The 27,184-nt window shown below is 39.0% G+C and overlaps 1 protein-coding gene across 15 annotated transcripts in view; it reads left to right on the top strand.

The window, feature by feature from the left end:
* The window catches only part of FUT8 (fucosyltransferase 8), a 452,301-nt gene that overhangs the window by 336,081 nt on the left and 89,036 nt on the right, over positions 1-27,184 (top strand). For all 15 annotated transcript variants that reach the window (XM_088839526.1, XM_055437108.2, XM_055437112.2 and 12 more), the window contains one exon: positions 4,555-4,669. In XM_088839526.1, coding sequence (XP_088695652.1) covers positions 4,555-4,669 — 115 coding nt within the window. The remainder of the gene's footprint in view (positions 1-4,554; positions 4,670-27,184) is intronic.

The raw sequence follows: 27,184 nt of genomic DNA, 5'->3' as shown, positions 1-27,184 counted from the left end.
CTGGCATATTGAGTGCAGCACTTTCACAGGATTTGAAATAGCTCAACTGGAATTCCATCACCTCCACTAGCTTTGTTTATAGTGATGCTCTCTAAGGCCCACTTGACTTCACATTCCAAGATGTCTGGTTCCAGGTGAGTGATCACGCCATTGTGATTATCTTCGTCATGAACATCTTTTTTGTACAGTTCTTCTGTGTATTCTTACCACCTCTTCTTAATATCTTCTGCTTCTGTTAGGTCCATACCATTTCTGTCCTTTATTGAGCCCATCTTTGCATGAAATGTTCCCTTGATATCTCTAATTTCTTGAAAAGATCTCTTGTTTTTCCCATTCTGTTGTTTTCCTCTATTTCTTTGCATTGATCGCTGAGGAAAGCACTAAGTTGTAGATATAGTTTTTCCAACTAAAATTGCTCTTCAATGAAAATAAGTGTTTTGAATCTTAGGTTGGAATAATAAGTATAAAAATAGATAAAGCATCACGTATTAGATTCTTGCCCTATTTTAAAAGGGTAAACATGGAAATAGTCAAGCTGTGAAGTATCCTGTGCTTGAATAATGTTGACATATTGAACAAATGCCTGAAATGGTTCTAAAATGACCCTGTTATTCCAAAGCATTGTATAAAACTGTTCCACTCTTAGTTGGGTGAATATTCTAAACTGTAGCTATGATTTTGAAGTTTTATGTGTATATTATTAATAGTTTTACATTATTCAAAGGGTCTATTACCAGATATTCTCTGTTTATTGTATGTGGTTCTGATGGTTTTCTATGACGGTAAATAAAACTTTAATTTTTCCAGTGGGCTGCCATTTATTTGTTCCTAAATGGTTTATCATTTAGTTAAGAACCAGGAATAAAAGAGAACTGAGGCTGTCATATACTGCTCCAGAAGTCACAGTTGTTAAGGGCTGGTTTCATGAACTGTTAAATGAGTCTTTACTGATCAGTCCCTTCCTTCAGGGTGCTATAACGTACTGACTGTTGGGCCATTTTTCTGACTGGCCATTAGCCCACATATGCTGTCATCCTCATACTCAGTGGATCCTTCCTCTGAGTTGTAGAATCATTAGTAGGTCCTCCGCAGACACAGGTAAAAGCTCTAAAGCAACTCTCTGAGTCATTCTAGCATAAATAGCAGTGTCTTAGTATGTTTGGGTTACTGTGACAAAAATACCACAGATGCATCGCTTATGAACAACAGAGATTTATTTCCCACAATTCCGGAGGCTGAGAAGTCCTAGGTCAAGATACCGGCTGATTTGGTGTCTGATGAGTGACCTCTTTCTGCTTCATAGGGAGTGCCTTCTCACCATGCTGTCAATGTGCCAGAGAGGCTAGAGAGTTCTGTTGGGTCTGTTTTATAAGAGCACTAATCTCAGGCCCGACTCTTGAATACCATCATACTGGGCATTGTTTCAATGTGTGCATTTAAGGGGACCGCAGATGTTCAGTCTATAGCAAGCAACCACCACATATATTACCACTTTGTTTATATTATCATTAATCCTTTAAAAAACTATATGGCCGGTATTATAATACTTATTTTAAAATGAAGTAACTATATCTCAAAGATGTCAAAAAAAAAAAAAAAAACAAGTAAGAGGTAGACCCCAAACTGAGAGACCTATCTGACTCTCAAAGCTTTTTCTCCTCTGATTTGGAATCTTTCTGATTTGCACATTTACAATGAATGGTGTCCACATTTTTGTACTCTGGACCCCTTACTTTGATATTTGTTGTATGTGTAACATACAAAATACGTGTTAATATTGTTTATGTACTCAGTAAGGCTTCTGATCAACAATAGTGCTATTGGTAGTTAAGCTTTGGGCGAATCAGAAAGTTATATGCATTTTCAACCGTGTGTGGCGTGGGTACCCCAATCTCTGAGTTTCTCAAGGACCAACTGTATACTTTTCTGATAAATAGAAATGAATGTCTAATTTTATAATTTTCAGAAACCAATAGTACATACTTAAGCATTCTCTAAATGGAAGAATTAATACAAAATATGGTGAAGGAGTAAAGCTGGAGTTATAACTGCTGCTGCTGCTGCTAAGTCGCTTTAGTCATGTCCGACTTTGTGCGACCCCATAGATGGCAGCCCACCAGGCTCCTCTATCTCTAGGATTCTCCAGGCAAGAACACTGGAGTGGGTTGCCATGTCCTTCTCCAATGCATGAAAGTGAAAAGTGAAAGTGAGGTCGCTCAGTCGTGTCCGACTCTTCGCGACCCCATGGACTGCAGCCTACCAGGCTCCTCCGTCCATGGGATTTTCCAGGCAAGAGTACTGGAATGGTTTGCCATTGCCTTCTCCAGGAGTTATAACTAGTTAAGGATTATTGCCAGAAGTTCTCTAGCACAAAATTGGATTTGTGAAAGATAAAAATTATCAATATATCTCATCTAAAATCCTTCCCACAACACATTAAAAAGATCATACATCATGACCAAGTGGGCTTTATCCCAGGGATGCAAGGATTCTTCAATATCCGCAAATCAATCAATGTAATACACCACATTAACAAAATGAAAAATAAAAACCATATGATTATCTCAATAGATGCAGAGAAAGCCTTTGACAAAATCCAACATCCATTTATGATAAAAACCCTCCAGAAGGCGGGAATAGAAGGAACATTCCTCAACATAAAAGCTATATATGACAAACCCATAGCAAACATTATCCTCAGTGGTAAAAAATTGAAAGCGTATCCCCTAAAGTCAGGAACAAGACAAGGGTGCCCACTCTCACCACTACTATTCAACATAGTTTTGAAAGTTTTGGCTACAGCAATCAGAGCAGAAAAAAAATAAAATTCTTGAAGAATTTTTTTGCTACTCTTTAATTTAATTATCTATTAAAAAATGTCTACTGGACATTTTCTATGTGATCAGCACTCTTCTGTAGGCTGATTTGTGGTGGTTGGCAGGTTTAAAAAGTACTCTGCTACCATGGAGCTTAAGTTCTAGAAGGTGGAGGAAGATAATAAGTAAATGATGTATATTAACAGATGATAATTGCTTGGAGAAAAATAAAGTATGGAAGGAAAAGAAGGAAAATTAAGGGATGTGATGGTAACTGGGTGTTCAATTTTTAAGTGAGAGTCTGGAAAGCTTTTTAAAACAGAAAGTGAGCACAGATTTAAAGGACATTTGGATGAGTCATGTGGATGGATATCCGGGAAAGCAGCATTCGAGGGGCGAGAAGAGCAAATGCAACGGCCCTGAAATAGGAACAAGGCTGACATATTCTGGGGTTAATAACAAGATTATGTGGCTGAAATAGAGTCCACAGTGAGGACAGTAGTAGGAATGAGATCAGAGAGGTAAAGGAAGCCATATTGTCTGGGGCCTTGTAGTTCAAAGTAATAACTTCGAGTTTGACTAAGTGAGATGAAGAGCTAATTCATAAGAGCAAAGGTATAACATCATTTGACTGGCATCTTGACAGGATCTGCTTGCTGTGTTGAGAATAGACTGTAGAGATTGGCAAGGGTGGAAGCAGGGAGACCTGTTCAGAGGTTACTGTAACAATTCAGAGAGAAGATGGTGGCTCAGATGATAGCAGTGCCAATGGTAATGCTTGATGAGAACCTGTTTCAGTATTTGCTGATAGGTTGTTGGGGGTTGTTAGAGAAAGAGGAGATTTGCTTTTTACTTTTCTTTATTGGTAAAGGTAAGTCATAGCTTGTATTTAATGTAATGTAAGTAAAACCATCTGTACCAGCCATCAAGTTTCTCTTACCTAGTATACTGAGCATATTAGTTTACTTTGCAGGAAATTCAGCATGTTTTAATTGACACTACCAATTCTGTGCAGAATGACAAAGTATCTTACAATCATTTTATTAATTTAGACCAGGAATTGTCAAATTATGGGCCAAGGGCTAAATCTGGCTCATAGCCTGGTTTTGTGAATAAAGTTTTATTGGAAGATACACACATTTTTTTTTTCCCTGCTTATTGTTCATGGCAGTTTTCCTGCTTCAAACGCAGAGGAGACCCAGGAAGCCTAAAATATTTACTGTCTGGCCCTTTATAGAAAAATGTTTGCTGACCTTTGATTTCAACTATTGTGTCAGAGTTGTGCCAAGATTTTTCCTCTCATCTTTTTCCAAGTACGAAGAGGAAATTTAAGTGGGGACAGAAAGTGACAATAGAGCTAACAAAAAGGTAATATTCAAATACTGGCACCAGCGTATTTCTCCCCCTTATGTTAATCTGCCTGTTTCTTTGCTGTGGATATCCACTTCTCCCCAATCTCTGAGGTGCTCTGTGTTGAGATACAAGTACACATAACCGGCCTAGAAAAAAAAAAAAAATTGTTTTTCTCAATAGTAAAGATTTACCGTAGGAATGAATCTTGGATGCTAGAAACTAAATTGTTGAACTTCACAATCTTGATAGAAAATAAAAGATAAGTACCAGCATCAGCGTGAGCATCAATCTTTATGAAGAATTTGACTCATCTTATGATTTTGCATAATCCTGTACAAATGAAGTACAAATAAGTTAGACCCCCATTGTTGTTTGGTTTTTATAGGTCTATAATGACGGATTTATACTACCTCAGTCAAACAGATGGAGCAGGTGATTGGCGGGAAAAAGAGGCCAAAGATCTGACAGAGCTGGTGCAGCGGAGAATAACGTATCTTCAGGTAAGAAGGTTAGGTTAATAAATAAATTCGAGTGAAAAATAGGAGGAGAAACATTAAAACTAAGAGCTGCTGCTGGTTTTTAGTCTTCCTAGCCCTTGCTTTTTGAAAGTATTTGTCCATTAATTTTACACATTTATTCAAAAAGACACTATGTCACGCCTTGAATGGAATATAAAGACGGCTAAAACAAGATCCCTGCCCTAACAGGGGCTACTTCTGACACATGCATACACAAAAACTATAGTGCAAGATAGGAAGTTCTGCATATATGAGATATGATGAAATGCTCATTGGAGGAAGATGTCACAGATAGCTTTGTGGAAAAGATATTATTTGACTGAGCTGTAAAGGATAATCATGTAGGATTTGACGTCCAGAAATGGAGAAGAGTGTACGAGCTACACAGATGTTTGCTGTGCTCACACGCTCAGTTGTGTCCCAGTTCAGATGATGTGAGTAAAGCTCCTACCTGGGAAAGAGCAGTCCAGGAACTCAGTGAGAAACTGGAGTTTTGGTTGTGTGAAAAGTTGGTAAAGGCAGGTTTGGGAGCCAGACTGCCGGGGGTCCTTGTGTACAGGTTAAGCTTTATGGTGCATAAGCGGCAAATGGTTGCCGAAAGATTTTATTTATTGCCTCCCTTGGACTGCAAGGAGATCCAACCAGTCCATTCTAACGGAGATCAATCCTGGGTGTTCATTGGAAGGACTGATGCTAAAGCTGAAACTCTAATACTTTGGCCACCTGATGCGAAGAGCTGACTCACTGGAAAAGTCTCTGATGCTGGGAAGGATTGGGGGCGGGAGGAGAAGGGGACGACAGAGAATGAGATGGCTGGATGGCATCACCGACTCGATGGACATGAGTTTGACTGAACTCCGGGAGTTGGTGATGGACAGGGAGGCCTGGCGTGCTGTGATTCATGGGGTCGCGGAGAGTCGGACACGACTGAGCGACTGAACTGAACTGAACATCATTATAACAACAAACAGGAAATATAAATCAAGGGTAAACTCCAAGTCCCAGGCCCTTTTAAATGTTCTCTCTTCATTTATTTTGTGTATGTGTTTTCTTGTAGTTCTTACATGCTTAAAACGTTTGTAAAGACAGAATTGATTTACTTTTGAATTTTTTTTTTTTTCTGCTTAATATACCATAAACCTTTTCTATTTTAGAGTCACAACCTACTTTTGAAAAATTTGGGTACATAAGAGTATCATGATAAGAGTGGGCTTTAGTTATACTAATCTGAAAGGTAGAATTTTGCTTGAACTGGATTCATTGGCAGAGACTGGAAGGAGACTGTTTAGGACAGGAGTCCTCAACCTCCATGGGCTCCCCTGGTGGCTCAGCAGTAAAGAATTCACCTGCCAAAGCAGGAGACACAGGTTCAATCCCTGGGTCGGAAAGTTCCCTGGAGGAGGAAATGAAAACCTACTTCAGTATTCTTGCCTGGGAAATCCCATGGACAGAGGAGCGTAGCAGGCTACAGTCCACAGGGTCACAAAGAGTTGGACACAACTTAGCAACTAAAACAACAGCAATCCCAAGCAGTACCTCTTGTCATTAGCTTAGAAATAAAGTGCACAATGAATGTAATGTGCTTGAATCATTCTGAAACCATCTGTCCTTCCCCCGGATCCATGGAAGAATTTTCTTCCACTGAACCAGTCCCTGGTGCCAGAAAGGTTGGGGACCACTGGTTAGGATATAAGGACAATATTATAGGTGAGAAATATTGAGGTGTGTGGCAGTTTGCATTGGAAGGGAGGAAAGGAATTTCAGAGAGTTTGGGAAGATCAAATAGATAAGCCTTTCCAAGAGGCTGAAGGAGCTGGAATGACTGGGGTAATGGGGTATTATTAACTGAAAAGAAACTTAAAGTTAGAATGCGATTATCAGGGGAAAACAATGAATTAGTAAATAGAATTCTGTAACACTCCCAAATGCTTGAAGTTGAGATGATCATCCCTATCCATTTCTAGTGATGGTATGCTTTCTGTGTACACTCACTGTTTCCCTTTGAAAATTAAGGTGTCTTATAAAAGCAAAATAATAGCCAGTGACTTTATTTTGTATATTTTAAGATACACATTTTCCTACACTTAAATAGGAAAAAAGTGGAAAATCAAGTGCTTCAAGAGATCATTAAAAACAAAACTGATCTTGGCATGCTCTCTTGTTTCATGCCCCCATGGCCATTCATCAGAGGTGTCTGTAGAATGAGCAACACTTGCCTCCTGTAGGGAAGAGGTAATTATCTCCTATCAACTAGAACCTCATTCAATGAACTATAAACAGCTGGTGGTGCAGAACTATCTTTCTCATTTAAAATGGAAATAACTATGGTTTCTGAGTTTCTTCCATTAAGTTTTCACCCCATGAAAGTTATATTTAAACTGTGATTTGGCCATACTTTAGCTCCCCTCACTGTAATGAGTACCTACCACTTGTTCTAGTTTCTTTTTTCCTCTTGGTTTTTAAGTGGCCAAGTGCTCTCACCAATAGCATGAACTTCATCTTCAGTGTGCTGTTTTCACTGGTTCTGTTTTAGAGAATTTCACTTGTAAATCACTTATAGCAAAACATCATTTCACATGGACCTAACCTTGAATAGGTATTCAGATATTACCTATTTTAAAAATTCTTGCTTTTTTGCTTTTCTTTTATTTTTTTCTATTGGAAAAGAAAATGTGATTTTTCTTTTAATGTTCAAGGAGATGGGGAAAATCTCAATAGGAAAAAATGTATTTTAATTATTTAATGTATTTATGATAATTTTTTTTCCATTTTTAAAGAACTGTATTTTTAACATATTATTTTTTAGAGGTTAAAGTTGCCACTCAGTCTTCAGCTTCTTTGAAAATAGGTGAATAAGCGTCCTCTCTCCCATTCCAGCAAAATTAAAGATATGTATTTGTAAGGAGGATTTGCCCAGTGACTCAGCAGCAAAGAATCCACCTGCAATGCAGGAGATGCCAGTTTCATCACTGGGTTGGGGAGATCCCCTGAAGAAGGAAATGGCAACCCACTCCAGTATTCTTGCCTAGGAAATCCCATGGACAGAAGACTCCAGCAGGCTACAGATCCCATGGACAGATCCCTCCCAGCATCAGGGTCTTTTCCAATGAGTCAACTCTTCTCACAAGGTGGCCAAAATATTGGAGTTTCAGTTTTAGCATCAGTCCTTCCAATAAACACCCAGGACTGATCTCCTTTAGAATGGACTGGTTGGATCTCCTTGCAGTCCAAGGGACTCTCAAGAGTCTTCTCCAGCACCACAGTTCAAAAGCATCAATTCTTCGGCGATCAGCTTTCTTCACAGTCCAACTCTCACATCCATACATGACCACGGGAAAAACCATAGCATTGATTAGATGGACCTTTGTTGGCAAAGTGTAATATCTCTGCTTTTTAATATACTGTCTAAGTTGGTCATAACTTTCCTTCCAAGGAGTAAGCGTCTTTTAATTTCATCACTGTAATCACCATCTGCAGTGATTTTGGAGCCCAGAAAAATAAAGTCTGACACTGTTTCCACTGTTTCCCCATCTATTTTCCATGAAATGATGGAACTAGATGTCATGATCTTAGTTTTTGAATGTTGAGCTTCAAGCCAACCTTTTCACTCTCCTCTTTCACTTTCATCAAGAGGCATTTGAGTTCCTCTTCACTTTCTGCCATAAGGGTGGTGTCATCTGCATATCTGAGGTTATTGATATTTCTTCCAGCAGTCTTGATTCCAGCTTGTGCTTCTTCCAGCCCAGTGTTCCTCATGATGTACTCTGCATAAAAGTTAAATAAGCAGGGTGACAATATACAGCCTTGACATACTCCTTTTCCTATTTGGAACCAGTCTGTTGTTCCATGTCCAGTTCTAACTGTTGCTTCCGGACCTGCATACAGGTTTCTCAAAAGGCAGGTCAGGTGGTCTGGGATTCCCATCTCTTTCAGAATGTTCCACAGTTTATTGTGATCCACACAGTCAAAGGCTTTGGCATAGTCAATAAAGTAGAAATAGATGTTTTTCTGGAACTCTTGCTTTTTCCATGATCTAGCGGATGTTGGCAATTTGATCTCTGGTGCCTCTGCCTTTTCTAAATCCAGCTTGAACATCTGGAAGTTCACGGTTCACATATTGCCGAAGCCTGGCTTGGAGAATTTTAGGCATCACTTTACTAGAGTGTGAGATTAGTGCAATTGTGCAGTAGTTTGAGCATTCTCTGGGATTGCCTTTCTTTGGGATTGGAATGAAAACTGATCTTTTCCAGTCCTGTGGCCACTGCTGAGTTTTCCAAATTTGCTGGCATATTGAGTGCAGCACTTTCACAGCATCATCGTTCAAGATTTGAAATAGCTCAACTGGAATTCCATCACCTCCACGAGCTTTGTTCGTAGTGATGCTTTCTAAGGCCCACTTGACTTCACATTCCAAGATGTCTGACTCTGAGTGATCACAGCATTGTGATTATCTGGGTCGTGAGGATCTTTTTTGTACAGTTCTGTGTTCTTGCCACCTCTTCTTATTATCTTCTGCTTCTTTTAGGTGTTGCGAGAGGGCATCAAAGGGTAGACACACTGAAACCATAGTTTTACTGTAGTCATAAATAATTCAGATACTTTTATAATTTACTTTTAATGGTTTGTTTGAATAGGTGAAAACATTTTCAGTTTTACTAGGTTTTTACTTCTGAAACTTGTGACTTCTCGTTAACACAGCAAACATTTCTATAAAATCCTGATATATCTAGGTATAATGCAAGACCTAGTAAAAGGAAAAAAACCTAGATTAAACCCCTATCTTAAAAAAAAAAACCCTATCTTAATCCATATTTGGTTTCATTTTAAAATCTAAGCCTTTCTTTCTGCAGTTCTCCAGCCCTCTGAATTGAGCAAATATCCATTATGTCTCATGAAAATCCTGCTTGACTTACAGTCATATAGTACAATGAAGTTTGGTTTCAATATTAGATTTCCATTCAATTATTATCATATGTGTCATGTCTCTCAGGTTTGCTGTGCTCAGTTGTGTCCGACTCTTTGTGACCCCATGGAGTGTATGTAGTCCATCAGGCTTCTCTGTTTGTGGAATTTTCCAGGCAAGAATACTGGAGTGGGTTGCCATTTCCTCCTCCAGGGCATCTTCCCAACCCAGGGATCAAACCCACATTTCTTGTGTCTCCTGCGCTGGCAAGCGAGTTCTTTACCACTGTGCTGCCTGGGAAGCCCTTATTGTCATATACCTGGATTTTACTTGGGAGAAGTAATTTTACCATACACTGGAAAATAAGAAGGTACTAGGGCAAGTGGACTTCAGTGGGACAGAGTTCTATAGTTGTCTTAATTAAAATTATCTTCTCTTTAGAGTTGAAGGCCCTAAGGCATGGCATTAAAGGACTAAACTTACTAAAAGCTATAATAATCTTTTTGAAGACAACCCCAGGTGTGCTGTGTTAGTCTCAAGTAGAATGGACCAAGTAATTCTCTTAAGGTCTTAATCTTTTGTATGTTTATCTAAAATGTCCTTCAGCCATACAGTGAACAGGTAGTATTGGGTTGTTTAAAATACTGTTTTGTGCTGGTCTTTAATCTTGTGCTGCATGAATCATAACAAATTGAAAAGTTTTGTTGAGTATATTTCTCTAGTTTCTGATATTAACTTCAGGCTCACTTTAAAATCCACACTGCTGTTGTGTTTGTTTCAGGTGTATAGCAAAGTGATACAGTCATATATATATATATGAATTAACAAAAGCAGTTCCCGTCTTTTGATGGGAGCTCGTGGTTTATAATATAAATGGCATTATTTTGAGAGAGGGATAATTTAGGTATGGCATTGGGTTTTTTTTCTTTTTGCAGCTTGAGGCAGTTGTAAAATAATGTAGCTTTTTGCAACTGTGTATTCTATAGTATTTTTTTCATTTGGTGAAATTTTAACTGTTAATGTTTATGGCATTGTGCTTTGTACCATTTATTAAATAAAAATTGAAAAAAAAATCCACACTGCTAATATGTTTGTTATGTGTGTACATTTTACTGTAATGCAGGTCATTTTCCTAGACTTTCGAATGACATGGAGGAAGTTCTTCTTTCATTGTGGTTATTAGAATATACTTTGCAGTTTCTAATTCACTCATATTAAGCCCACTGGAAGAGATCACAATGCCTTGTTTTTCCTTAACTTGCTTGAAACAAGTTGTAATTTGGTGACTCTGGTGAAGAGAGCAGCTAGCTAGGGCACATAACTTATAACAAAAGGCGTTTCCCAGTTTAACTGGAAATTATCTATGTTTTGGTACTTAAAGGTTCTTCTTTTGTTTTTTCTACCCAGCTCCAGAGTTGACGTTTTAGGCAGAATTGAACCCATTTCAGATAGAATCTAAGTATATAGAAAGTAGCAATAGTTGAAAGTGGGTTTTTGTTTTTTTCTTTTTGTGGCTTCCTTTGGGGGCTTTGCTTTGTTTGTTTATTTGTGTTTTGAATAGGACTTTTCTTGGTAATTGGTAGGTTGATAATTTTCCATTTTTTGCGAGAAAACTAAAAGCTGTGAAAATAGAGAATATTTTACTTTTTAAAAGAGAATAGAGCTTTGTTTTTCCATTCAAAGGTAGACTAGTTGGAGATAATGCAGATTTCTCTTTTCCTCTGTGGATTATAGTGATTGTGGATGGTCTTTGGAATGGAAAGTGGCCAAGTCACACTAAGAATGCATTACTGAGGCTGTTACCATATTTTTCAGATTATGGGGAAACCCTCCACTATAACACAGGATGTGTCTAACCCCCTTTCTCTTCAACAGGACAATTTTTTAAAATAGATTTAAGGCCAGACTATATAAACTTCATTCGTGTGCTAGTATGTTCACCATGAGATCTAATCTTTCATCTGGTGCCCTCAGAGTTGTGTGTTCTACTGAGTAATTCAGTGTATTTCTGCCCAAATGAGAACCGAAATAAAGCCAGAAGTGGTAATAATTATAAATCACTCGAAAATGTCATTAACTTAGCTATATTAGGATATTCATTAAATGCTTAAAACAATTGGAATAAAGAGAAACTTTCAGGACTTTTCCCTGTTTGAAAGATATTAGTTTGAGGTGAGATCAGTTAGGGAAGAGGAAAGAGTTTTTCAGAATTAAGACCTAAGAATATACTGACAAAGAATATCTTTGCCAAGATAAAAAGTATAAACAGGTTCAATGAGGAAAGAAAAACAAGTGGTAAATGCATATGGTGGCAGGGGTAGCTTTCATTAAATGAAAGAGGGGATTACTCTACTGGTAGTCAGCTGAGGACAAAGGTGGTGATAGGAAGTAAAAAAGATTTATTAAAGGAAGTTTACTAAGCATTATTAAAAGCTACAGTATGTGGAATCTTACAGATTTTATGGAACCCGTGCATGTGGGTGTGTAGGTCTCATAGAATTGTTTATTTTTTCATTTATTCAAGAAGTATTTGGATGTACTGGATATCCTAGGCATTAGGTACATTTTTAAGGATTTAGGATAAACCAAATGGACATGGTATGGTGTCTGCCTTCAGAAAGCTTAAAGTCTGGTAACATTCTGAGTGTATCTCTGAATTAATTATCTTCAAACACACACACACACAATTTATTTTATCCTTCCATTTTGTCGTTTTGATATTTATATCTCTGACTCATCATTTGGATATTTTACTACTTCCCCTATTGCTATTACACACGTTTTTCCTGTGTACGTGGTCACTCAGTCGTGTCCAACTTTTGCGACCCCATGGACTGCCCCTTGCCGGGCTCCTCTGTCCATAGGATTCTCCAGGCAAAGAATACTGGAGTGAGTTGCCATGCCCTTCTCCAGGGGATCTTCCCAACCCAGGGATTGAACCCAGGTCTCCTTTACTGCAGGCAGATTCTTTACTGACTGAGCCACCAGCCACCTTTATCACTCCTTAAAAAAAAAAAAAGCTTTTGTTGTGGAAAACTTCAACTTATGTAAAAGTGAGAGACCATTAAACCCCTAGTACCCATAACCAAGCTTTTTAGTTACCAATTCCTGGTCAAATTTGTTTCATGTGTACTTCTACCACACCCCTTGCATATCCAGGATCATTTTATCCATGAAGCAAATCCCAGACATTTTATCATTTCATTTGTAAATATTTCAGAATGAATTTCTGAAAGTCAAAGATATTTTAAAAAAAAATAGCCAGATGCTAATCATGTCTAAGATTACTAACAGTAGTTCTTTAATATCATCAAAATAATCAAGTAGTGATCATATACCCCTGATTGTCAAACACATTTTAATGTGCTATTTAAAAACTGATTATCTGCAAAGGGATTCCAAAAAGATGGTGGACTAGGAAGCACCAGGAATTTGTCTCCCTACCTAGACTGTTGCATTGGCAGAAACCATCTGATATAACTACTTTGGAACTTTGAAGTCTGTTGAAGGCATACAGCTCCAGGGGAAAGTTTGAACCATAAATTGTAGTTAATTTTGGTCAGTTTCAGCTCTTAGCACAGTAGAAGCTATCCATTCCCAGCCCCAGATCTGTGGTAGACAACAGTGCACCTCATCCTGACATGCATAGATGGTTCAACATGTGAAATTTGATCATTGTAGTCTGCCACCTCAACAAATAAAGTAAAAAAACACATGATCATCTCAACTGATGCATAAAAAGCATTTGACAAAATTCAGTACCCTTCATGATAAAAACACTCAACAAAATAGGAATAAAAGGAAACTGCTTCTACATAATAAAAGCCTAATTTTTTAATGTTGATCTTATATCCTGCAGCTTTACTAAACTCATATATTCTAATAGCTTTTTTTGTGTATATCACATTAGATTTCCTATATAAATTATCACGTCATATGCTAATTAACATCTTTATCTCTTCATTCCCAATCTGGATGCCATTTTGCTGTAGTTACTTAATAGTCATTCACCTTAATTAGTATAATCTGTTACTAGCAAACCCGGAGAAGGCAATGGAACCCCACTCCAGTACTCTTGCCTGGAAAATCCCATGCACGGAGGAGCCTGGTAGGCTGCAGTCCATGGGATCGCTAAGAGTCAGACACGAATGAGCAGCTTCACTTTCAGTTTTCACTTGCATGCATTGGAGAAGGAAATGGCAACCCACTCCAGTGTTCTTGCCTGGAGAATCCCAGAGACGGGGGAGCCTGATGGGCTGCTGTCTATGGGGTCACACAGAGTTGGACACGACTGAAGTGACTTAGCAGCAGCAAGAGCAAACCACATAGTGTTCAGTTCAGTTCAGTCGCTTAGTTGTGTCCGACTGTTTGCGACCCCATGAATCACAGCACACCAGGCCTCCCTGTCCATCACCAACTCCCGGAGTTCACTCAAACTCATGTCCATCGAGCTGGTGAAGCCATCCAGCAATCTCATTCTCTGTCATCCCCGTCTCCTCTCGCCCCAATCCCTCCCAGCATCAGAGTCTTTTCTAGTGAGTCAGCTCTTCGCATGAGATGGCCAAAGTATTGGAGTTTCAGTTTTAGCATCAGTCCTTCCAATGAACACCCAGGATTGATCTCCTCTAGAATGGCCTGGTTGGATCTCCTTGCAGTCCAAGGGACTATCAAGAGTCTTCTCCAGCACCACAGTTCAAAAGCATCAATTCTTCGGTGATCAGCTTTCTTCACAGTCCAACTCTCACATCCATACATGACCACGGGAAAAACCATAGCCTTAACTAGGCAGACCTTTGTTGGCAAAGTAATGTCTCTGCTTTTTACAGTGCAATAATTGGGGATTTTGGCCCTGACTATGAAGTCCCATGGAGAAGGAAATGGCAACCCACTCCAGTGTTCTTGCCTGGAGAATCCCAGGGACGGGAGAGCCTGGTGGGCTGCCATCTATGGGGTCACACAGAGTCGGATACGACTGAAGTGACTTAGCAGCAGCAGCAGCACAAAGTCTCAGGCTGTAGATTCCTCTTCTAGAATCCTGGTCTCATTTCCAGTGAGGCAATAACTGTTAAGTAGCAAACTCTCATGAGGGCAAATGAAGGCTCTTGACCAGACACGAATCCAGATTTAGGGAATGGGCTTGAAGCCTCTAGTTTTTAGTACTCTCTTTTATGTAAAGCAATTCAAATATAAAGTTAGATATTAGAATAAATACACTTGATTCTCATTATTTGCTTCAGTTGTGTTCTGTGGAGTCACACAGAATTAGTGAATACTGAAACATTCATCCTAAATACCTTTAAATCTGATAAGTTAATCAGTATATAAACTTGTTCTATGTGTTTCTCTGTTTGAAAACACCAAATATGTATTGTTGACTCATTAGCATTGAACTCATAGCTTTATGGGCTTCTCTGGTGCCACAGATGGTAAAGCAATGAGGGAGACCTGCAATGAGAGAGACCTGGGTTTGATCCCTGGGTTGGGAATATCTTCTGCAGAAGGAAATGGCAACCCACTCCAGTACTCTTGCCTGGAAAATCCCATGGACAGAGGACCCTGGTAGGCTACAGTCCATGGGGTTGCAAAGAGTCAAACACGACTGAGCTCCTTCGCTTTCACTTTCATAGCTTATAGCAAATAACTCACACTTGAATAGAACTTGCCTAAAACATATTTTTCTCTGGAAGGCATCTCGTAGCTTTCTAGTACTTAGAAACCCTGGACAGCTTAGGAACTTCCACTTCAGCACCACACTTATGTGCCATTTTAAACAGTGAAATTGCCAACAAAAAGCACCAAAATGAAAAGAAAGGAAAAAAAAAAAAAGGCACTAAATATACCGTAAAAAGGACCCTTGTTCATTGTATGAGAACTGAAACAAGAAGGTATATGGCACCTTATTTGACCTCAGCAGAGAGTTTGTTTAGGAGGCTCCCATTTTTCACTATATTACGCTTGTCCACAAGTGACCTGAAAGCACATCAAGTATTGATTTTGCAGTTACAAATAAATTTTAGGTAGTAGGCAAATTTGCAAATGTGAATCGGTGATAGTAAGGATCAACTATGTATATAAAAAAAATCCCAACAAATTACAAATTTTATGAAGTTTACAAATACCACAAACACAAAATTCCAGAAACATTAAAAATTTTTATTATCATCCTGACACTTTATAATACTGTTTCGTAACATTTCTTATCTGCATACTCTTTGATTACAGTTTGTCATATTTTCTATAAAGTGAATTGACAATGATTTTGTAATATTTTTTATAAAGAGAATGGGAAGATTAAATCAGATTTTTGATCAACAAAATTTTGTTTTTAATTATTCATATTTGTGATACATAACCTTTGCAGCTTCAAATACAGACATACCTCGTGTTTGTAGTACTGCTGTAAACTAGTGCCCTACATAAAAGGGAATTTGCATAAGTTATTTCATGTTATTCTCATCCAATAAAAAAGAATGGAGCATATAGTTGTTTTATGCTACAATTTTAATTGTATATGTTGCATTTTTGAGGTTGTTAATAATAGAAGAGAACTTTTGTGTTGATTAGGCGTCACTGAGAACTGATTCAGCTTCTCCATGGGGTACATTCATATCACAATGCAACCTTCTGCCCTGTACCTATATTTATGTCACAAAAATAACTGTGCTAAAGCAACCGTGAGCACATAAATATATACCTCTAAATCTAAACTAAATTAATTCCTTGCTTAATTTTCCCATAACAGGAACTCAGGAATGTTGAAGACCACTTTATTTCCTCCCAACATTGATACCAACACTGGGGAAGTAAAGTGAATGGGAGGGAGTTTCAAGTGGGAAGAGACAGCTGTCTTTCTCCCTGTGGACAGATTTTGCCAATTTTGACCAGCTGAACATACTGCACAAGTCCCCCTCCTCCCAGGGCCTTTGAAAGGGTCTGTATAAATGAGGCTTCCTGAAGCATACATTTCAGTAAATCCACTACACCCACAGGAAGTCCTTCTCATTGAACCAGGAAGGAACCTGAAGTCACTTAGCGGTTTTCAGTCCTGCTCCAGACGTGAGATTACTCAAGAACACTTAGTGGTAAGCAGCCTGAAATAGAGAAAGGCATTGCAAAATTAGATGAAAAGTCATAAATGCCAACCTTTAAGATTCAATGGGTTCTGTCTCAAGCACATAAATACAGTAAAATCTGGGTTGCTTGCAATTAAAATTTTGCTTTAATTTGATATTAGAACAGCAGCTTTCCATTAAAGAGCTGTAACTGCTGACTAGAACATTCACTTTCATCTCCAGGACTCCCTAGAGTATGCAGCACTTTCTCTTATTGACCACTCCAGAATTATCAGTCTCTCTGTTCACTGACTGCTCACAATGTTTGTGAAGGGTAGCTGTGCTCTTGGTGTGAGTCCTGGTTATTTCAGACCAAAACTGAGCAACTTTTCCCCTGACATTTTTGTGTATGTCCAGTAAGCCTTACTGCCCCTTCTCATTCTCCCTTCTCGTAATTGCTTAGCTCAGGATAGAGTGTTGACTAAGAATCTAAGATCAAATAAGTCGTAAATATGGCTCAGTGATGTCATAAGAACATAAAACTACATGTCTGTGTAATCAATTAAAATACCTATATCAATTCAGTTCAATTCAGTCACTCAGTCGTGTCCAACTCTTTGCGACCCCATGAATCACAGCACGCCAGGCCTCCCTGTCCATCACCAACTCCCGGAGTTCACTCACACTCATGTCCATCAAGTCGGTGATGCCATCCAGCCATCTCATTCTGTTTTCCCCTTCTCCTCCCACCCCCAGTCCCTCCCAGCATCAGAGTCTTTTCCAGTGAGTCAGCTCATCGCATGAGGTGGCCAGAGTATTGGAGTTTCAGCTTTAGCATCAATCCTTCCAGTGAACACCCAGGATTGATCTCCTTTAGAATGGACTGGTTGGATCTCCTTGCAGTCCAAGGGACTCTCAAGAGTCTTCTCCAACACCACACTTCAAAAGCATCAATTCTTCAGCGCTCAGCTTTCTTCACAGTCCAACTGTCACATCCATACATGGCCACTGAAAAAACCATGGCCTTGACTAGACGGACTTTTGTTGGCAAAGTAATGTCTCTGCTTTTTAATATGCTATCTAGGTTGGTCATACCTTTCCTTCCAAGGAGTAAGCGTCTTTTAATTTCATGGCTGCAATCAGCATCCGCAGTGATTTTGGAGCCCAAAAAATAAAGTCTGACACTGTTTCCACTGTTTCCCCATCTATTTCCCATGAAGTGATGGGACCAGATGCCATGATCTTTGTTTTCTGAATGTTGATCTTCAAGCCAACCTTTTCACTCTCCTCTTTCACTTTCATCAAGAGGCTTTTTAGTTCTTCTTCACTTTCTGCCATAAGGGTGGTGTCATCTGCATATCTGAGGTTATTGACATTTCTCCCGGCAGTCTTGATTCCAGCCAGCCCCGCGTTCCTCCTGATGTGTAGGTATGCGCTCATCCTTAAAATGAGCATAATTGTTTTCTCACATCCATATGGTACTGTAGTTGTTGTTGTTCAGTTGCTCTAATCGTGTCCGACTCTTTGTGACCCTATGGACTGTGGCACGCCAGGCTTCCCTGTCCTTCACCATCTCCCGGAGCTTGCTCAGACTCATATCCATCAAGTCAGTGATGCCATCCAACCATCTCATCCTCTGTTGTCCCCTTCTCCTCCTGCCTTCAATCTTTCCCAGCATCAGGGTCTTTTCCAATGAGTCAACTGACAAAATGTGGTCCACTGGAGAAGGGAATGGCAAACCACTTTAGCATGCTTACCTTGCGAACCCCAAGTACAGTATAAAAAGGCAAAAAGATATGACACTGTCTTTAATCATAGAAGTTGTCTTAAGAGGTGATTTTCTTTCTCTGGATTATAAAATGTTTCTCAGTGGTGGCAGAATATAAACTAATGTGATAAGTAGATTAAAACTCAGAGGTACAAGGAGAAACCCTGATTTTTTCACAGAAGAAATGTTAAACACATCTTGTTGTTATTCAGTCATTAAGTCATGCCTGACTCTTTGTGACCCCATGCACTGCAGCATGCCAGGCTTCTCTGTCCTTTACTTTCTCCCAGAATTTGCTCAAACTCATGTCCATTGAATTGATGATGCCATCCAACCATCTTATCCCCTGTTGCCCACTTCTCCTGCCCTCAGTCTTTCCCAGCATTAGGGTCTTTCCCCATGAATCCGCTCTTCACATCAGGTGGCCAGAGTATTGGAGCTTTAGCTTCAGCATCAATCCTTCCAATGAATATTCAGGACTGATTTCCTTTAGAATGGACTGGTTTGATCTCCTTGCTGTCCAGGGGATTCTCAAGAGTCTTCTCCAGCCCCGCAATTCGAAAGCATCAATTCTTTGGTGCTCAGCCTTCTTTATGGTCCAACTCTCATATCCATACATGACTACTGGAAAAAACCATAGCTTTGACTCTATGGACCTCTGTCAGCAAAGTAATGTCTCTGCTTTTTAATGCACTGTCTAGGTTTTATCTTAGGTTTACTTCCAAAGAGCAAGTGTCTTTTAATTCCATGTCTTCAGTTACCATCCCCAGTGATTTTGGAGCCCAAGAAAATAAAATATGTCATCATTTCCATTTTTTCCCCATCTATTTGCCCTGAGGTGGTAAGACCAGATTCCATAATCTAGTTTTTTTGAATGTTCAGTTTTAAGCCAGCTCTTCCACTCTCTTGTTTCACCTTCATCAAGAGGTTCTTTAGTTCCTCTTCCCTTTCTGCCATTAAAGTGGTATCATCTGCACATCTGAGGTTTTTGATACTTTTCCTGACAGTCTTATTTCCAGCTTGTTATTCATCCAACCCAGCAATTCACATGATATACTCTGCACAGAAGTTAAATAAGCAAGGTTGCAATATACAGCCTTGATGTACTCCTTTCCCAGTTTTGAACCAGTCCGTTGTTCCACGTCCAGTACTAACTGTTGCTTCTTGACCTGCATACAGGTTTCTCAAGAGGCAGGTAAGGTGGTCTGGTATTCCCATCTCTTTAAGAATTTTCCACAGTTCATTGTCATCCACACTGTCAATGGCTTTAGCATAGTCAGTGAAGCTGAAATAGATGTTTTTCTGGAATTCTCTTGCTTTTACTATGATCCAACGGATATTGGCAATTTGATCTCTGGTTCCTCTCCCTTTTCTAAAACCAGCTTGTCCATCTGGAATTTCTTGGTTCACATACTGTTGAAACCTAGCTTGAAGGATTTTGAGCACTACCTTGCTAGCAAAATTCAGACTTAAATTGAAGAAAGTAGGGAAAACTGCTAGGTCATTCAAATGGGACCTTAATCAAATCTCTTATGATTATACAGTGGAAGTGACAAGCACCCTGAGCTGCCCATTATATCCATCATGAATCTTTCTTTCCATCTGATAAAAGACGAATATCTTTTCCATTCCATCCAGTTTTCCATTTTATTCTATACATAATAGAACAAGTCTTTCAATATTCCAAGTACATTTATGGATTGTTGTTACCAAACTAAACATGAATCTGCTCACCTGACTTGTAGCAAATCCATCTAGGGACGCTGGACTCTGGTGAAGGAAAGCACAGCGTTCATTACAGGACACTAAACAAGGATGACAGTCACGTCATGCTCAAAAGACCCGAACCCACCAATGGTTTTCTAGGGAGCATTTTTATTTTTTATTTATTTTTTTTTCTGGTCTCTTCTCATACTTTATTTTTCAGGAAGGAGAAAAAGAATGTCATGACTGACACATGGTAGTTTCAGTTACAAATGAAAGTAAAATCCTTACTGATCAAGTTTCTGTGTCATTTGAATAGAGAAATGGGTAGGGAAACCAAAAAGACTTCCTTCTTTGGGAAATCATACTACATCATTAGGGAACATTTTTAAAGGCAACATTTGGGTGATGGTTGCAGTTTGTGGACTTGCTTCTTTTGGTTGGTGGTGAGGTGATGGGCTGATGTTTCAGGACTCTTCAATGATTCTAGTTAATCTAGGGTCTGTGTGCTTGTGGTCACCATCCTCTACCTGGGTGAGGGTCTTAGTTTTTGCCAAACAGCTCAAAGATATGCATCAGATTGTTATGTATATCCCTTGAGGAGGAACTAGGGCTCTGTTTAATAATCATTACTTTACTTGTTGCTTTTGCTTTATTTCTGCATTCCCTCACTTCCCTACTTAGTAACTGATTTAAGTCTGTTCTTTGGGACTCAGAAAGCCTAGGAGTTGTTGTTGTTTAGTTGCTAAGTCATCTCCAACTGTTTTGCAATCCCATGGTCTGCAGCCCGCCAGACTCCTCTGTTCATGGAATTCTCCCAGGCAAGAATACTGGAGTGGCCATTTCCTTCTCCAGGGGATCTTCCCACCCAGGGGTCAAACCTGCATCTCCTGCATTGCCAAGCAGATTCTTTACCACTAGCCCCAAGGCCTGGAGAAGGCAGTGGCAACCACTCCAGTACTCTTGCCTGGAAAATCCCACTGATGGAGGAGCCTGGTAGGCTGCAGTCCATGGGGTCGCTAGGAGTTGGACACGACTGAGCGACTTCACTTTCACTTTCATGCATTGGAGAAGGAAATGGCAAGCCACTCCAGTGTTCTTGTGGAGAATCCCAGGGATGGCGGAGCCTGGTGGACTGCCGTCTATGGGGTCACACAGAGTCGGACATGAGTGAAGTGAATTAGCAGCAGCAGCAGCAGCCCCAAGGCCTAGGAGACCAAAGCCTTTTTCTACAAACAAATGGGAGACAGAGAGGGGCTTTGGTACCCAGGAGGACTCTGCAGGGTCCTACTCAATTTCAGTCCCCCTTTTATTTGATAATTCCTTAATCCCAAGGGAAACATGAGCGGGACAAGAAAAGAATACAGTTTTAGATAGAGAAGTTAATCATACCTTAGCAGGGACACTTGGTTGTAGGGGCACTCAGTTTGACTAGGTAAAACTAGTTATCAGAAAGATGAGTCTGAATTGTAGCTACTCAGACATTAGAAAAATAATGATGCATTAGAAAATCTCCTTAGTGAAGTCGCTCAGTCGTGTCCGATTCTTTGTGACCCCATACTGTAGCCTACCAGGCTCCTCTGTCCATGGGATTTTCCAGGCAATAGTACTGGAGTGGTTTGCCATTTCCTTCTCCAGGGTATCTTCCCAACCCAAGGCTCAAACCCAGGTCTCCCGCGTTGTAGACAGACGCTTTACCATCTGAGCCAAAAATCTCCTTAGGTTTATTGAAAGTCTAAATCCATGTGACTCACTAATGGTAGAAAGTCTCCAAAGTTTTATCAAAGTAGAATACAAAATAGAGCAAGATATAATTTCTTATATCTTTATGGAACATGTATTCCTACCCATTGTGTCCGATGTTGCTTTTCCTTTAGCCACACTATTTTTACAGATTTTGCAGCCCTAGACTAGAGGTCAGCAAAACTACCCTCCAGCCAAATTCAGCTCAACTGTTTTTGTTAATAAAGTTTTGTTGGAACATGCATGCATGCTAAGTCACTTCAGTTGTGTCCGACTCTTTGTGACCCCATGGACTGTAGCCCACCAGGCTTCTATATCCATGGGATTTTCCAGCAAGAATACTGGAGTGAGGTACTGTCTCCTTCTTCAGAGGATCGTTTGCACTCAGGGACAGAACCCACAACTCCTGTACTGGCAGGCAGATTCTCTACCACTGAGCCACCAAGGAAGTCCCAATTTTTATTATATCTACCCTATTCCAGGTGAACATCATGAGAAGGATTTCCTCACTGCTCTCATCAGGTGTCGTAGTTGTAGAGACTGCACACACAGTGATGTCCTCCATGCGATAAGAAGGGCACCCCTGCCTCTCTCAACTGGTGGTACAATTGCAGAGACTTTGGACAAAGGCTTGTTCACCGTCACCACACTGCAGTATTGGGGCAGTTCCTGTTTCCCTCCCGTCTAGGGTAGAGGAGAGGTTATGAAGAGAAGGGAGTTAGATAAAGAGATTTCCTACAATCTGTGTTTAAAACCCTGGGCAGACCTCTGAAAGTGATCAGAATCAATAGAGAAAAAGGTTTGAGAACTGAGCTTGGTGTGGTATCCATCAGACTTCAAACTGACCTTTGGGTAGTCCACAGGTGGAGCAGAACAAAACTTCTGAAAGGCATTAACAATTCAATTGACATTTGAGCCACAGCTCATAAATTGAGCCTGGAGTCCAAAACAGTTTGCCTACTAAACTAGGTAATTTAAATAGAAAGCAGAGTCTCAGAACATAACACTCATCATCATACCAAGAACCAGGAAAACCATAATTCACATGACAGAAGGTAATCAGCAGACATCACACTGAGTTGACACAGATGTTGGAACTACCTGACAAGGATTTTAAAGATGCTATAGTAATGAAAATGCTCCAAAAAGCTATTACAGGCTTGAAACAAGTGAAAACATTTAAAGTCTCAGTAAAGAAATAGACTATATATAAAAAAATCAAGTGGAAATTTTAGAACTGAAAAATATAATAACCTAAGTAAAAAACTGGCTCATAGTAGAATAGCTATAACAGGGAAGAATGACTGCACTTAAAGTCAGATCAATAGAAATTATCCATTATAACAACAGAGAGAATAAAGATTTTTTAGAAAGTAAAGAGGGCCTCAGGGACCTGTGGCAATAACAGCAACAACAAAAATTGTACGTTTGTATCTTAGGATTGAAGCAGTGATTTGAAAACTTCCTTAATTTGGTAAATCCCTAAAGGGAAAGACCCAAAGTAATATATTCCCAGACACTTCATAAGTAATTTGCTAAAAACTAAGACAAAGAGAAAATTCTTCAGAGCAACTAGAGAAAAGCATTTTATTAGCTACAATGCTTCTGAATCAGAAGACATGGAAGCCAGAAGAAGTGGTAAGATATTTTTAAAGTGTCAAAATGAAAGAACTAACAACCCGGAATTCTTCATGCAGTGAAAATATAAGATGATGTAAAGACATTTTCAGATGAAGGAAAACTAAGAGAGTTTTTTGCCAGCAGACTTGCTCTAGAAAAGGAAATTCTTCAGACAGAAAATGATAACAGAAAGAAACTTGGACTGTCAGGAATAAAAAAAAAAAAGTACAAATGAGAGAGTATATGCAGGGTAAATGACTGGTTTTCTCCCCTTATATTTTTAAAATGTTTGATGGTGAAAATCAAAATTTATAACATTGTCTGATATAGTTTTCAATGTATATAAAGGTAACTTTTTTTCATTCTCAGTTTTTCCTGAGATACAAAGGTAATTTTTAAGACAACGATATCATAAAAGAGAGCAATAACGGGAGCTGAAAGTTAGTAGGATTTCTACATTCTACTTGAAAGAGTAAAATGTTGGTATGAGTAGACTGTAATAAACTCTGTGTACAGAAACTATAATACCCAGTGCTGCTATTTAAAATACTCTATGACAAGATGTACTTTAGGGAAAAAAAAAAACAAAAACCACTATAGACGAGTCAGTGTTGAATACTAAAAGAGGTTCAGAGCATGCACAGGAAAGCAGAAATGGGTGTTGGATTTTGTCAAGTGCTGGTTCTTATTAATTAGTGTTAATTAAACTGTTAATGGTTACATTGAATCAATTTGGAATACTTAACCAGCTTTGCTTTCCTAGAATAACCCTACTTGGTCATGATATATGTGTGTGTGTGTATAAATGATAAAAAATATTTTGATATATGAATATTTAATGTAAGTGGAATCATACAATATGTGACCTGACTGCTTCTTTCACTTGGCATAATATTTTCAAGTTGCATACATGCTGTAGCTTGTTTTAGTACTTCACGCCTTGTATTGATATTCCAGTATTTGTCCATTCATTTGTTGATGGACATTTGGGCTGTTTCTGCCTTTTGTTATTTGAGTACTGCTAAGATATGCTTCTACATGTATTTGTTTGAGTTTTCATTTCCTTTGAGTATATACTTATGAATGGGAATTGATTTTTGAGAAGAAAGCAGAAGGAATTCAAGGAAGGAAGCATAGTCTTTTCAATGAATGATGTTGGAATAATTGTACACCTCATAAGCAAAAAATCACCCTTGACCTAAACCTCACACTCTACTTAGAATTACTTAACTCAAAATGGATAGTAAATCTGACAGATAAATGTGATGTGTCAAGCTATAAAGCTTTCTATATGTGAAACTATAAAGAAAAACTTAGTATAAATCTTTATAACTTAGGCTAAAAAGTTCTTAACGGAGAAGGCAATGGCAAGCCACTCCAGTACTATTGCCTAGAAAATCCCATGGATGGAGGAGCCTGGTAGGCTGCAGTCCGTAGGGTCGCTAAGGGTCGGACACGACTGAGCGACTTCACTTTCACTTTTCACTTTCCACTTTCACACATTGGAGAAGGAAATGCCAACCCACTCCAGTGTTCTTGCCTGGAGAATCCCAGGAACGGGGGAGCCTGATGGGCTTCCGTCTATGGGGTCACATAGAGTCGGACACGACTGAAGTGACTTAGCAGCAGCAGCAAAAAGTTCTTAAACATGACACCAAAATGGTTCACCAAAAGAAAAATAAATAAATGGACTTTATAAAAATTAAAAACTTTTGATCTGGGAATGTGACCCTTTAAAGAAGATGAAAAGGCAGGCCATAGACTAGAAGGAAGTCTGCAAATCACATGTCCAAGAAAGGTCTTGTATCCAGAATGTATTAAGAACTTTCTAATCTCAATAATCAGAAATAGTTCAGTTTAAAAAATGGGTAAAAGTTTTGGACAACTTTACCAAAGAGTAAATATGAATGATAAGCACATGAAAATGTGTTTAAATCATTAACTATTTTAAAAAATGCAACTTGACAACACAATGAGATATCACTACCTACCTATCAGAATGGCTAAAATAATGTTGAGCAGCTAGCCCTCCCATAGATTCTTCATGAGAATGTAAAATGGTACAGCCATTCTGGGAAACAGTTTGGCAGTTTGCTATAAACTTAAACTTGTCCTTATCGTGTGATTCAGCAATCATACTGCTGTACACTCATCCTAGAGAAATGAAAACTCATGGACACACAAAAATGTATATACTCACATACATGGCAACTTAATTGTAATGATCAAACTTTGAAAACAACCCAAATGTCTTTCAATGGGTAAATTAACTGTGGTACATTCCATATAACAGAATACTACTCAGCAATAAAAAAGAATGAATTATTGATACACACAGTAACTTAGATGGATCCCAAGAGCATTATGCCAAGTGATAAAAAGAGATCATTGATTCTGGAGATTAAGGTTTGAAGAAGGGTGTGACTCTAAAGGGGATAGTGTACAAGGATTTTTTTGTGTTGATGAAACAGTTTGTGTATTGATTATGGTAGTAGTTACGTGAGTCTGTATAGGTTTTAAAAGTACTACACCAAAAAAAAAAAAGTGTGCATGTAAAAACCAGTGAATCCAAATAAGATCTATTTTTGTTATTATTCAGTCGCTCAGTTGTGTCTGACTCTTTGCAACCCCGTGGACTGCAGCATGTCAGGCTTCCATGTCTCACTATCTCCCACAATATGCTCAAACTCATGTCCATTGAGCCAGTGATGCCATCCAACCATCTCATCCTCTGTCACCCTCTTCTGCTACTGCCCTCAATCTTTCCCAGCATCAGGGTCTTTTTCAGTGAGCTGGCTTTTCACATCAGGTGGCCAAGTATTGGAGTTTCACTGTGAGTCCTTCCAGTGAATATTAAGTTCGATTTCCTTTAGGATTGACTAGTTTGACCTTGCTGTCCAAAGGACTCTCAAGAATCTTCTCTGGTACCACAGTTCGAAAGCATCAGTTCTTCAGCGCTCAGCCTTCTTTATGGTCCAGCTCTCACATCCATATATGGGAAAAACCATAGCTTTAACTTTATGGACCTTTGTTGACAAAGTTATGTCTCTGCTTTTTAATGTGCTATCTAGGTTTGTCATAGCTTTTCTTCCAAGGAGCAAGCATATTTTAATTTCAGGTACCATCTGCAGTGATTTGGGAGGCCAAGTAAATAAAGTCTGTCACTGTTTCCATTTTTCCCATTTTTCCCCCATCGATTTGCCATGAAGTGATGGGACCAGATACCATGATCTTAGTTTTTTTGAATGTTGAGTTTTAAGCCAACTTTTTCACTCTCCTCTTTCACCTTCATTAAGAGGCTCTTTTAGTTCCTCTTTTCTTTCTGCCAGTAGGGTGGTGTCATCTGATATCTGAGGTTATTGATATTTCTCCCAGCAATCTTGATTCCAGCTTATGCTTCATCCAGCCTGGTATTTTCCATGACATACTCTGCATATAAGTTAAATAAGCAGGGTGACAATATACAGCCTTGATGTACTCCTTTCCCAATTTGGAACCAGTCTGTTGTTCATGTCTGGTTCTAACTGTTGTTTCTTGACCTTCATACAGGTTTCTCAGGAGGCAGGTAAGTTGATCTGGTATTCCTATCTCTCTTAAAAATCTGTTTTGTAGTTAATAATGTTGTTTAATATCAATTTCCTGATGTTGATAATCAGGAATTCGGCATTGTGGTTAAGTAAGATGTGTTCATTGAAGAAAGCTGTATG

This window comes from Moschus berezovskii, chromosome 9 (genome assembly GCF_049115385.1).
Source record: "Moschus berezovskii isolate FMDL1 chromosome 9, NW_MosBer_1.0, whole genome shotgun sequence".
NCBI classification, from domain to species: Eukaryota; Metazoa; Chordata; class Mammalia; order Artiodactyla; family Moschidae; genus Moschus; species Moschus berezovskii.
Note: the sequence above shows the minus strand (reverse complement) of the source record. Positions and strands in the feature narration are given on the sequence as shown.